The sequence below is a fragment of the Sorex araneus genome, chromosome 6 (genome assembly GCF_027595985.1).
Source record: "Sorex araneus isolate mSorAra2 chromosome 6, mSorAra2.pri, whole genome shotgun sequence".
NCBI lineage: Eukaryota > Metazoa > Chordata > Mammalia > Eulipotyphla > Soricidae > Sorex > Sorex araneus.
In genome coordinates, this window is record NC_073307.1 from 89,969,076 (window position 1) to 89,982,655 (window position 13,580).

General features: G+C 49.8%; 1 protein-coding gene and 1 non-coding gene across 2 annotated transcripts in view; one reads left to right on the top strand and one right to left on the bottom strand.

Annotated features, from left to right (window-relative positions):
• The first annotated feature begins 37 nt into the window (after window positions 1-37).
• Window positions 38-13,580, top strand: part of GDF3 (growth differentiation factor 3) — a 19,373-nt gene continuing 5,830 nt past the window's right edge. The window contains exon 1 of the mRNA XM_055143608.1: window positions 38-101. Within this exon, the coding sequence (XP_054999583.1) occupies window positions 38-101 (64 nt within the window). The remainder of the gene's footprint in view (window positions 102-13,580) is intronic.
• Window positions 5,580-5,683, bottom strand: LOC129406196 (U6 spliceosomal RNA). The gene has a single exon (XR_008630859.1). It is a non-coding gene; the product is annotated as a U6 spliceosomal RNA (small nuclear RNA).

Here is a 13,580-nt window from a genome sequence, read left to right on the forward strand (position 1 = left end):
CGGCGACAAGAGAAGCCGGCGGCGGAGAAAGGAAGCGATGCGGGCCGAGGGCGCAGAGCCGTCTGCGCGCTCCAAGAAAAAGACCCGGAAAGGAGGCGTCGGTGCGCCCACTCGGAGACCCCGCCGCCTGTTTTCATGTAAATAGGCCACGAGCAAATAGGCGGTGATTAAAGGGCCAGGTGGGCGCGTCCGGACCCGTCCTTGGGCGATCCGAATCGAACTTCACCTGCTCTGCATTAAAACCCTCCGGGCCTGGGGCTGGAGAGGTAGGAGGCACCCCCGGCTGGGGGGCGGAGCTGTAGCACAGGGGAAGGGCGTTGGCCTTGCCCGGGGCCCACCCGGGTTCAATTCCTGGCCCGCCCCCCCATCCCATATGGTCCCCCAAGCACCTCCAGGAATAATTCTTTTTTTTTTTCTTTTTGGGTCACACCCAGCTATGCACAATCGCCCCCCACAAGCCTTCCTCTGTCTAATGTTTCATGTTTATGATCCCTTCAAATATTTTATTTTCTGGTTTTTTGTTTTTTGTTTTTTTTGTTTTTTGCTTTTTTGGTCACACCTGGCGATGCACAGGGGTTACTCCTGGCACATGCACTCCGGAATGATCACTGGCGGTGCGCAGGGGACCGGGGACCGTATGGGACGCTGGGAATCGATCCTGGGTCGGCCAAGTGCCAGGCTATTGCTCCAACCCCCCCCCCCCCTTCTCTCTCTTTCTCTTTTTTTTTTTTTTGCTTTTTGGGTCACACTCGGTGATGCACAGGGGTTCCTCCTGGCTCTGCACTCAGGAATTACTCCTGGTGGTGCTCAGGGGACCCTATGGCATGCTGGGAATTGAACCGGGTCGGCAAAATTTCTCCCCAATGTGCCATCGCTCCAGCCCCAGGAGTAATTATTCTTGAGCCGTGCTGAGCACAGGAGTATCACTTGAGCATCACTGGGTGTGACCCCCAAAAGGAAAAAGCAAGCGTGACCAGACCCAGGTTTGATCCTCCAAGGCACCCAAGCACCGCTAGGGGTGATCCCTGAGCACTGGGTGCAGAGCCAGGAGTAAGTCCTGAGCACTGAAGGTCAGAGGCCCCCCCAAACAAAACAAAATCAAGTTCTGGGTTTCCTGTGAAAGGTTTTGGATCAACCCGTTGTCCCTACCCCCCCTCGACCCCCCCCACCGCCACACACACACACACACACACACACACACACACACACCAGGTTGTCATAAAAATCAGTGTCTGAGATTTTGTTTGCTGTTTTCGAGTTCTGGACCTAGCTGCTGGCTGGTGGGCTGGGTTAAATTCCCTAGGAAAACTGGAAGACTATTCTGTTTCCCCCACAGCGGCCAACTTGAGAGAAAGTTGGGAAGAAAGCAAGCACAAAGAAAGAGAGAGAGAGGGCTGGAGCGATAGCACAGTGGGTAGGGCATTTGCCTTGCACACCCCGACCCGGTTCGATCCTCAGCATCCATATGGTCCCCTGAGCACTGCCAGGAGTAATTTCTGAGTGTAGAGCCAGGAGTAACCCCTGTGCATCGCCGGGTGTGACCCAAAAAGCCAAAAAAAAAAAAAAAGAGGGGGGGGGCTAGAGCATTTGTCTGGCATGTGGCCGGCCCAGGTTCGATTCCCGGCATCCCATAGGGTACCCTGAGCACCGCCAGTAATAATTCCGGAGTACACATGCCAGGAGTAACTCCTGTGCGTCGCCGGGTGTGCCCCAAAAGGCAAAATAAATAAATAAAAATGAACAGAAAATAAAATCTGAAGGGATCATGAACATGAAACTTAGACAGAGAAGGGCTTTTGGGGTGGTTGTCCAGCTGGGAGGGCCCTTTCCTTGTTCCTGGCTGACCTTGGTTTGATCACCAGCATCCTATATGGTCACCAGAGCCAGGAGTAACCCCTGAGCATTGCTGGGTGTGGCCGGAAAACTAAAAAGGAAAAGAAAAAAGAGAGGGAGACAGGGAGAAAGAGAGAGAGAGAGACAGAGAGAGAGAGACAGAGACAGAGACAGACAGAGAGAAGAGAGAAGAAGAGAGCAGAGAGAAGAGAGAAGAGAGACATTAATAAAACATTAGGGACTGGAGCGATAGCACAATGGATAGGGCATTTGCCTTGTATGCGGCCGACCAGGGTTCGATTCCCAGCATCCCATATGGTCCCCTGAGCACCGCCAGGGGTGATTCCTGAGTGCAGAGCCAGGAGTAACCCCTGTGCATCGCCAGGTGTGACCCCAAAATTAAAATAATAATAATAATAATAATAAAAATCAATAAAAGTCCCAGCACTATTCTAATGACGCCCGAGCATCTATCAGGCCGGAACACCTCCCCACCTGGGACTCGGGGCCCCCATCAGCCTCCCAGGTGAGTCTGATGGGTCAGCCCACTCACTGCTCTCTTAACTGCCTGCCTCTGTGGGTCCCTTCAGCTGTTTCCCCTTCTCTTCTCAAACCTGCTTGGCCCGGGGCAGTGGTTGAGCTGGAGAAGAGAGAGCAAAAATCAGTTTAAGCTGAGATAGAGCATTAGTATAAACAAGAAGGCGCTTGCCTTGCACGTGCTTGACTGAGTTCAATCCCCATCATCCCTTATCCTCCCTGAGCACTGCCAGAATGAGTCCAGAGCCAGGAATTGACCAGAGTATTGCCAGGTCCAATCCAAAAGTTTTTTTTTTTCTTTTTGTGTCACACCTGGCAATGCACAGGGGTTACTCCTGGCTCTGCACTCAGGAATCACCCCTGGTAGTGCTCAGGGGACCATATGGGATGCTGAGAATTGAACCCAGGTTAGCCGTGTGCAAGGCAAACGCCCTACCCACTGTGCTATTGCTCTACCCCCCAATCCAAAAGTTTTTTTAAAATCAGATTATCAGGTGCTGGAGTGATAGCTCAGCGGGTAGGGTGTTTGTCTTGTACACGGCTGACCCAGGTTAGATTCCCAGCATCCCATAGGGTACCTGAGCACCGCCAGGAGAAATGCCAGAAGTGGCCCCTGTGCATCCCTGGGTGTGAACCAAAAACCAAAACCAAACAAACAAACAAACAAACAAATCAGATTATCAGGGGCTGAAGGACAGCACAGCGGGGAGGGTGTTTGCCTTGCACGCACCCGACCCAGGTTCGATCCTGGCATCCCATAGGGTCCCCCTAGCACTGCCAGGAGTTAATTTCTGAGTGCAGAGCAAGGAGTAACCCCTGAGCATGGCTGGGTGTGACCCAAAAAGCAAAAAAAAAAAAAAAAAAAGAAAAAAAGTGGGAGGAAGGAAAGGGTGTTAAAAAAAATAAACACACCCAATCTTTAACATCTGAACTTAGAAAGGTGCCCATGGAGAGGACAGGCTGGAGGGGCAGGAGCGATAGGACATCGGGGTGGGCATCTGCCTTGCTCGCGCTGACCCGGGTTTGATTCCTGGCATCCCAGAGGTTCCCCTGAGCACCACCGGGAGTAATCCCTGAGTATTGCCGGGTGTGACTCAAAACTAGAAAATAAATAAATAGCAACAATAAACAATTTTTTTTTATTTTGAGTCACACCCGGCAATGCACATGGGTTTTTGTTTTGTTTTGTTTTGTTTTACTCCTGGCTTTGCACTCAGGAATGACTCCTAGCAGTGCTCTGGGAACCATTTGGGATGCTGGGAATCGAACCTGGGTTGGCAGCGTGCAAGGCAAATGCCCTACCCACTGGGCTAACAAAAAAAGCATTTTAACGGACATGTCAGTTAAGAAAATGTCAGTTAATGTACAAAGGGCTCAGCAAAAATCAACAAGAATTTATCAATATTTCTAACATGGGCAAAAGCAAATAGTTTACAAGAGGGGAAAAACAGATCTCTAATTAAAGTCATACATGTGCTCAATTTTTATTTGCTAATCAAATTATTAAAAAAATAAATATTTCCAGGGCTGGAGCAATAGCACAGCCAGTAGGGCGTTTGCCTTGCACGCAGCCAACCCAGGTTCGATTCCCAGCATCCTATAGGGTCCCCTGAGTACTGCCAAGAGTGGTTCCTGAGTGCAGAGCCAGGAGTGATCCCTGTGCATCGCCAGCTGTGACCCAAAAAACAAAAAAATTAAAAAAAAATTTTTTTTTTTTTTAGGGGCTGGAGTGATAGCACAGTGGGTAGGGTATTTGCCCTACCCACTGGGCTAACAAAAAAAGCATTTTGTTTGCCTTGCACGCTGCCAACCCAGGTTCGATTCCCAGCATCCAGAGCACCGCTAGGAGTCATTCCTGAGTGCAGAGCCAGGAGTAAAACAAAACAAAACAAAACAAAAACCCATGTGCATTGCCGGGTAATACACGAAGGGCTGGAGAGTTCGGACATGGATCAGGGTGCTTGCCTTGCAGATGGCCAACTAAGTTTGATTGTCAGCACCTGTATGTCTGAGTCCATCAGGAGTCAGCCCCGAGCACCACAGGGTGTGACTCCCCCTAAACAAACCCCCAAAACCAAAACTTATGCAATGCACTGGAATGCACGTATTGCAAGCAGGAGACCCTGTTTGATCCCTGGTACCACATGGTTCTCCAGAACTAATGGAGCCAGACGAGGAAGAACCCCTGAGCGTTTCCAGGTGAATAAAAAATAAAAACATGGGCTGGACACGAATTACGTCTGTGTCCCATTTAAGTGCCTCAACGACCTTGATCCAGAGACTTACCAATGAATCTCCGAATGGACTAGCTCCTTAGAGAGATGTTCCCAGACCCCTCTGTAGCACTGTAGCTCTGTCATTCTTTGTTCATCGATTTGCTCAAGTGGGCACCGGTAACATCTCCATTGTGAGACTTGTTACTGTTTCTGGCATATCGAATACGCCACGCGGAGCTTGTCAGGCTCTGCCGTGCGGGCAAGATACTCTCGGTAGCTTGCCGGGCTCTCCGAGAGGGGCGGAGGAACTGAACCTGGGTTGGCTGCATACAAGGCAAACACCCTACCGCTGTGCTATCGCTCCAGCCCTGATATTCATAATAAGCAATAGAAAATAAATTACCTGGCATCTGCCTGTGGCAGGCAGGCTTGAGTGATGGTGGGAAAATTCGAAATAATGATGGTGGGAAGGTGTAATGATGGGATTGGTCTTGAAATATTGAATTGAATCAATTAATGTGAACAACTTTATGGAACTATATATTTTTTTCTTTTTGGGTCACACCAGGCAATTCACAGAGGTGACTCCTGGCTTTGCACTCAGGAATTACTCCTTGGGGGATCATATAGGATGCTGGGAATCGAACCAGGGTCGGCCGTGTGCAGGGTAAACGCCCCACCCACTGTACTATCAGCCCCAGGAAAATAAAATTTAAAAAAAAATTGTTTTTTCTTTTTGGGTCACACCCAGCAATGCACAGGGGTCACTCCTGGCTCATGCACTCAGGAATCACCCCTGGCGGTGCTCTGGGGACCATATGGGATGCTGGGATTTGAACCTGGGTCGGCCGCGTGCAAGACAAACGCCCTACCCGCTGTGCTATCACTCCAGCCCCAAAATTTAAAAATTATTTAAAAAAAAGATAAAGATAAAAATAAAGATAAAGGTAAACCAATTTTATTTTATTTTTTAAATTGTTATTAGTAAATCATAAAAATAAGGAACGCTTCACGAATTTGCATGTCATCCTTGCGCAGGGGCCATGCTAATCTCTGTATCGTTCCAATTTTAGTATATGTGCCGAGGAAGTGAGCACAAAGGCAAACCAATTTTTTTTTTTTTTTTTTTTTTTTTTTTTTTTGCTTTTTGGGTCACACCCAGCAATGCACAGGGGTTACTCCTGGTTCTACACTCAGGAATTACCCCTGGCGGTGCTCAGGGGACCATATGGGATGCTGGGATTCGAACCTGGGTCAGCCTGGGTTGGCCGCGTGCAAGGCAAGCGCCCTACCCGCTGTGCTATTGCTCCAGCCCCAAAGGCAAACCAATTTTAAAAAAACAAACAAACATTGGCCAGAGAGACAGTGGACAGGGCATTTGCCTATCACTCAGGTCTCTAAATATTATTTTACAGGAGTTTCGTTATTACGGAAACAAAATAGTACAGTGGGTAGGGCATTTGCTTTGCCTGTGGCTGACCCGGTTTGATCCCCTGCATCCCATAGGGTCCCTGAGCACCGCCAGGAGTGATTCCTAAGTGCAGAGCCAGGAGGAACCCCTGAGCATCACTGGGTGTGACCCAAAAAGCAAAAAACAAACAAACAACTAACTACCTTCCCCAAACAGTTCATCCTCATCCTCATCATCATCATCATGATTGGAAAAATAAATTCCGGCTGGAGAGGTGATTGAACAGGCTGGAGCACGTGCTTAGCATATGGGGTGGGGGGCAGGGGGGTGGGAGCAGCTGGGTGTGGCGCCCAAACCAACCATTAATTGCTTGAGTTATCTTTGCAGATGTGTCCAGCGCCTACTTACTCTACTTATGTGGTTGATCCCTTAAGCTTGATGCTTATTTCTCTCTCTAAAATCGAGTAAGGGGGGGTTGCCGGAGCAACAGTACAGCAGAAAGGCGTTTGACCTGCATGTGGCCAACCTGGGTTTGATCCCCGGCCTTCCATAGGTTCCTTGGGCACCACCAGGAGGAACTAGGGTTTGGGGATTTTTTTTTTTTTTTTTTTTTTGCTTTTTGTTGGATCACACCCAGCGATGCACAGGGGTTGCTCCTGGCTCATGCACTCAGGTGTTACTCCTGAGAACCTTATGGGATGCTGGGAATCGAACCCGGGTTGGCCGCATGCAAGGCAAACACCCCACCCACTGTGCTATCGCTCCAGCCCCTGGGGGATGTTTTGAGTATGGAAAACTTTCCTTAATTCCTGAAGGGTGTTAGGATGCTGGCGTTTTCATTATGGAGTGGACTGTACCTACTTTTGAATTTTATTTTATTTTATGTTTTTGCTTTTTTGGTCACACCTGGCGATGCACAGGGGTTACTCCTGGATCTGCACTCAGGAATCACCCCTGGCAGTGCTCAGGGGACCCTATGGGATGCTGGGAATCGAATCTGGGTCGGCCGCGTGCAAGGAAAACGCCCTGCCTGCTGTGCTATCACTCCAGCCCCTACTTTCAGATTTTAATTCAGGGCCCTGAGTGATAGTGCAGCATTGCCTTGCATATGGCTGCAAAGGGCTCACTCTATGGTCCCACAAGCACTGCCAGGGTGTTCAGATTTAGACTTCGGTTTGGCCCCAAACCAAACCCAAACACTTTAATTCAGGGGCTGAGTCATGACACAGTGGGTAGGCACTGGCCCTGCACACAGCCAACCTCGGTTCAATCCCTTGACCCCACATAGAGTTCCCCCTGGACCCCACCAGAAGTGATTCCTGAGTGCAGAGCCAACAGTGAGCTCTATAACAATGCTGGGTGTGGTCCCAAAAATAAAACAAAATTTTGTGTAACTTTTTTTTTTTTTTTTTGCTTTTGGGTCACACCCGGTGATGCACAGGGGTGAACTCCTGGCTCTGCACTCAGGAATCACCCCTGGCTTGCTATGGTCAGCCTGGCTTCAACCCCTGGTACCTCGTAGGGTTTCCTGAGAACTGCCTGGAGTGATTCCTGAGCGCAGAGCCAGGAGCAAGCCCTGAGCATAACCAGATGCGGCCCCAGACCAAAACAACCAAGAACGATTACTAGGTCAACACTGGGGCCGGTGGGGGCTGGAGCAATAGCACAGCGGGGAGGGCGTTTGCCTTGCACGCGGCCGACCCGGGTTCGAATCCCAGCATCCCATCGGGTCCCCTGAGCACACCAGGAGTAATTCCTGAGTGCAGAGCCAGGAGTCACCCCTGTGCATCACCGGTGTGACCCAAAAAGGGAAAAACAAACAAAAAAGAAAAAAAATTGGGGCCAGTGGGGAGACTGGAGAGATTATATGCGGGTGGCTCTTGCCTTGCATTTCCCCTATTCTGGTATTGTCCCTGGCACTGCAAATGAGCACTGCAAGAGGAGTGGTCTCTGAGCACAGAAAAGAGAGTGATGCCTGAGCACCCCTGGCTGTCGCCACATATTGATGCAGGCAGGTAGGCAGGGAAAGGCCCTCGGCAACGAAGCTCAGGTCAACAGAACTTCGGGGAGGAAAATCCTAAGACTGATCCGCCCTGTGGATACAGAAAACAGACCTGATAAGGCCGTCAGCTGACCCTGAGGAGGTTGGACCCCTCCCCATGAAGTTCCTCAAACCCTCGGACCTCTCCCTTCATCTGACTAAAGTGTGATCCGGCCTGGAGAAGACTCCAGAACTTCCGGATCAAGACAACCTGAGTGGGGCTGGAGCAATAGCACAGCCGGGAGGGCGTTTTGCCTTGCACAAGGCCGACCCGGGTTCGATTCCCAGCATCCCATATGGTCCCCTGAGCACGGCCAGGGGTAATTCCTGAGTGCAGAGCCAGGAGTGACCCCTGTGCATCACCAGGTGTGACCCAAAAAAGCAAAAAAAAAAAAAAAGACAATCTGAGAAGAGTCTCTAAAAGACACCTTGAACAAAGGAAGGGCACGCATGTGCTGCTGGAGCCCATGTGCTGCATGTGCCTGTGCCCGCATGGCCAAGCACATGTGTTACCCAAGCACACGTGTGTTGCTCAAATGTCCCCCCCCTTTTTTTTTTTTTTTTTTGCTTTTTGAGTCACACCCAGGGATGCACAGGAGTTACTCCTGGCTCTGCACTCAGGAATTAACTCCTAGAGGTGCTCGGGGGACCCTGTGGGATGCTGGGAATCGAACCCGGGTGGACCGCGTGTAAGGCAAACGCCCTCCCCACTGTGCTATCGCTCCAGCCCCGAATCTCCCCTCTTCAGATGTGTTGAGATGTGTGCTCTTATGCTTTCCTATCTAACCCTGGGATGTGTGTAGGGGCTCTCTGCTTTCGGAGAAGCCAGAGTTCTCTCTTGAGTGCATTATTCTCTCTCTCTCCCTCCCTCCCTCCCTCCCTCCCTCTCTCTCTCTCTCTCTCTCTCTCTCTCTCTCTCTCTCTCTCTGTCTCTCTGTCTCTCTCTCTCTCTCTCTCTGTCTCTCTCTCTCTGTTGGACAGGGAGCGGGGGCAGTATTAACTCCATCACGCCTGTTTCCTGCTTCACAGTCTTGTTTTACTTAAACCTTTTTGTTTTTTATAAAACGTGGCTTCTCCCCCCTGGCCATCTGAGGGAAGGTCATTCGGGCTGAAAACCTGGACAAATAGTCTCATAACTACTCTTCGCTATCTATAGAAGCCACCCAGATGCGGGCAGGACAAACAACTGTCAGGATGGTGTGAAGCATGTCACAGTGACCCCTCTGTAACTGTCTGTACTGTCTGAGATGAGTAATGAAACTTGCCATTTTCACTTACATTTTTGTTTGAATTTATAAGCGCGGGAACAATAGCACAGCGGGGAGGGCGTTTGCCTTGCATGCGGCTGACCCAGGTTCGATTCCCAGCATCCCAGAGGGTCCCCTGTGCACCGCCAGGGTGATTCCTGAGTGCAGGGCCACGAGTAACCCCTGTGCATCACCGGGTGTGACCCAAAAAAAAAGCAAAAAAAAAAAAAAAAAAAAGAAAAGAATCTGTAAGCACGGGCTATGATGTAAGCATTGACTATAAAGCTTGCGGCTTTTCCCTTGTTCGTCGTCTTGCTTGGGCCTGCCTGCCTAGAAGCTTGACCCCCACTAGCTGGCTTAATAAACTCCACTTGTGTGTTACATTACTGGCTGAACTTTTGTTTGTGCGGGTTCTGAGAAGGGGAAATTATCAACACTGGACCCTAACAACTCACTCTCAAAAGCCTTCCAGGGACTGGAGTGATAGCACAGCAGGTAGGGCATTGGGTAGGGCATTTGCCTTGCACGCAGCCTACCTGGGTTCAATTCCCAGCATACCATATGTTCCCCCAAGCACTGCCAGGAGTAATTCCTGAGTGCATGAGCCAGAGGTAATCCCTGTGCAACGCTGAGTGTGACCCCCGCTTCACTGCTTGTCTACTTCTGAAATTCCTTTCTGAGAGTGAGACAAGAACCCAGTAACCTGGGGCTGGAGTTATAGCACAGCGGGTAGGGTGTTTACCTTGAGCGCAGCCAACCTGGATTTGAATCCCAGCATCCCATATGGTCCCCTGAGCACCACCAGGAGTCATTCCTGAGTGCAGAGCCAGGAATTAATCTGCACTGAGCATCGATGGGTGTAACCCAAAAAGAAAGAAAAAAAAACAAACAGTAACCCTGGGTCCTGGGTGGCAGAGGTAAACCGGGAGAGCGACCATCTTTCTCCTCCCTGATTCACAAAATCACCTGTGCTCCCCCTCCCCAATCAATCTGACCCATACTCCCTAGAGAGTCTTAGAACATGATAGTGATGAGGGAGTAGACAATGAAATTAGAATCACCTGACCAGAGATTAGACTCATCTCTCTCTCTTTCTCTCTTCAGACACACACACACACACACACACACACACACACACACACACACACACACACACACACACACACACACACCACGCACTTAGCTCCCCCTTGCCAGTGAGAAATAAAGACAGTTTCTTCACTCCAGATGCTCCATCTCTCGGGGCTGGAGCGATAGCACACTGGGTAGGGCGTTTGCCTTGCATGCGGCAGACCCGGGTTCGATCCCCAACATCCCATATGGTCCCCTGAGCACCATCAGGAGTAATTCCTGAGTGCAGAGCCAGGAGTAATCCCTGTATATCGCTGAGTGTGACGCAAACAAACAAACAAAAAATTGTTTCATCTCTCCACGTGACACACTCCAGCCCCAAAATTCTGCCTCAGCATTCCCTGGGGCTTCTGCCCTGGACATAAAGGCAGAACTCTGCCTGGACATAAAGCTGCCAGGGAAACCGAGATAATGGGCAATCCTGGAATCTGGGCTGCCAGGGAGATTGGCAGTTAGGCTTGGAAGATTGGTTTCCCCTTGCCAGTGAAAAAGGAAGCCTCAGTTTCCCCTTGCCACCTTCACCCGCTGACCTGACACCTTTCATTCCCAAAGTCCCATCCCAGTGATCAGAGATCTCCGGCACCATAAAACTCTGTCCTGGAGCCTAGGCCAACAGGGAGACTAAGATAATGGGCAGGGGCTGGAGCGATAGCACAGCGGGGAGGGCGTTTGCCTTATAGGAGGCCGACCCGGGTTCGATTCCCAGCATCCCACAGGATCCTCTGAGCACCACCAGGAGTAATTCCTGAGTGCATGAGCCCGGAGTAAACCCTGTGCATCGCCAGGTGTGAACCCCCCCAAATAAATAAATAAATAAATAATCACTGTCACTGTCATCCCGTTGCTCATTGATTTCCCCGAGTGGGCACCAGTAACGTCTCCATGGTGAGACTTGTTGTTACTGTTTTAGGCATATCAAATATGCCACAGGTAGCTTGCCAGGCTCTGCCGTGCGGGTGAGATGCTCTCGGTAACTTGCCGGGCTCTCCGAGAGGGGCAGAGGAATCAAACATAGGTCAGCTGCATGCAAGGCAAATGCTCTGCCACTGTGCTATCGATCCAGCCCAAATAAATAATAAAATAAATAAATAATAAAATGCGCAGAGAGATTTAGACTAGCCAGACAGGCTTGTGACTTGCTGACATCTTTAGTAAATCCTTGTCAAGTAATAAGGAATGCAAGGAGCCTCTAAAAGGGCACACACAAAAACTCCCTTTGAACTCAGTCCTACACAAAGTTCCTTCTTTTCTTTCTCTTCTACGTTCCAATAAACTTTCTACTTTCCAACTCTGAGTCGGAGCATCTTTATTATTCAATTTTTTTTTTTTTTTTTGCTTTTTGGGTCACACCTGGCGATGCACAGGAGTTACTCCTGGCTCTGCACTCAGGAATTACCCCTGGCCGTGCTCAGGGGACCATATGGGATGCTGGGATTTGAACCCGGGTTGGCCGCGTGCAAGGCAAACGCCCTACCCGCTGTGCTATCTCTCCAGCCTTATTATTCAATATTTTCATTCTAGAAAATAATGGAAAAACCTGGAAATGTCGAATGAACATAGAGACTGACCGGCCCCTGCCGCTCTGCCTCATCTACATCACATACATACATTATTTATTTATTTATTTATTTATTTATTTATTTATGCTTTTTGGGTCACACCCAGGGTAGCAAAAGGGTTACTCCTGGCTCTGCACTCAGGAATGATTCCTGGCGGTGCTCAGTGCTCGGGGGACCATATGGGATACTGGGAATTGAACCTGGTTCGGCCGCATGCAAGGCAAACGCCCTCCCCGCTGTGCTATCACTCCAGCCCCCATCACATACATATTTATATAAAGACTTTAAAAAGACTGAATCGGACCAGAGCTCTCGTACAGCGGGTAGGGCATCTACCTTGCATGCAGCTGACCTGGGTTCGATCCTCGGCATCCCATATGGTCCCAGGAGCACTTCCAGGAGTAATCCCTGAGCATCACCAGCTGTGACTCAAGCCCCACCCCCAAGAAAAAGGGACTGAATTAACATACATTCTATATATGTGCATATAAATTCAGTCTTTTTTTGCTGTGGACACCCAGTGGTGCTCAGGGATCACTCCTGGTGGACTCAGGACTATAGGGGGTGTGAAGGATCAAATCTGGGTCACCACATGCAAGGCAAGCCCCCTAACACTGCTACGGCTCCATCACTCAAATATTCAAACATTTTCCTCATTGGCCGAGGTATCAGTTGCTACACCCAGGAGGCACTTTCAGTGGTACTGAGGACTGAATGTGGGTTTAACCATATTCAAGATATGAAGCTTGGAGCTGGAGTAATAGCACAGTGGGTAGGTCGTTTGCCTTGCACATGGCCGACCCGGGTTCGATTTCCAGCATCCCATAGGGTCCCCCGAGCACCGCCAGGAGTGATTCCTGAGTGTAGAGCCAGCAGTCAGCCCTGAGCATCGCCGGGTATGACCCAAAAAGCAAAAATAAATAAATAAATAAATAAAAATAAGTCTTTGGCTCCCAAGGTTCTTAAATGCTAGGCTAAAGACTATATAGAGGAGGGCTGGAGTGATAGCACAGCGGGGAGGGCGTTTGCCTTGCACGTGGCCGACCCGGGTTCAATTCCCAGCATCCCATATGGTCCACTGAGCATGGCCAGGGGTAATTCCTGAGTGCAGAGCCAGGAGTGACCCCTGAGCATCGCTGGGTGTGACCCAAAAAGCAAAAAAAAAAAAACAAAAAACAACTATATAGAGGGCCGGAGAGATAGTAACAGTGGGGAGAGCATTTGCATCAGATAGCCCCACCCCCCAACCTGCCAAGCACTGCCAAGAGTAATTTCTGAGTGCAGAGCCAGGAGTAGCCCCTGAACATTGCCAGATGTGACTCCAAAAAAGAAAAAAAAAAAGAAAAAGAGGAAAGGGGACAGAGTGATAGTCCAGCAGGAAGGGTGTTTGCCTTGCTCGAGGCCTTCCTGGGTCGAGGCCTTCCTGGGTGGGATCACCAGCATCCCATATGGCCCCCAGAGCTCTGCAGAAGTAATTCCTGAGTGCAGATCCAGGAGAGAGAAAGAGGTGGGGGGAAGAGAGAGAGAGGAGAGAGAGGAGAGAATTCACCATTTTTTCATATCCAGGAAAAAGAGAAAAAATTCACTGTCTTTTTCACATGACAG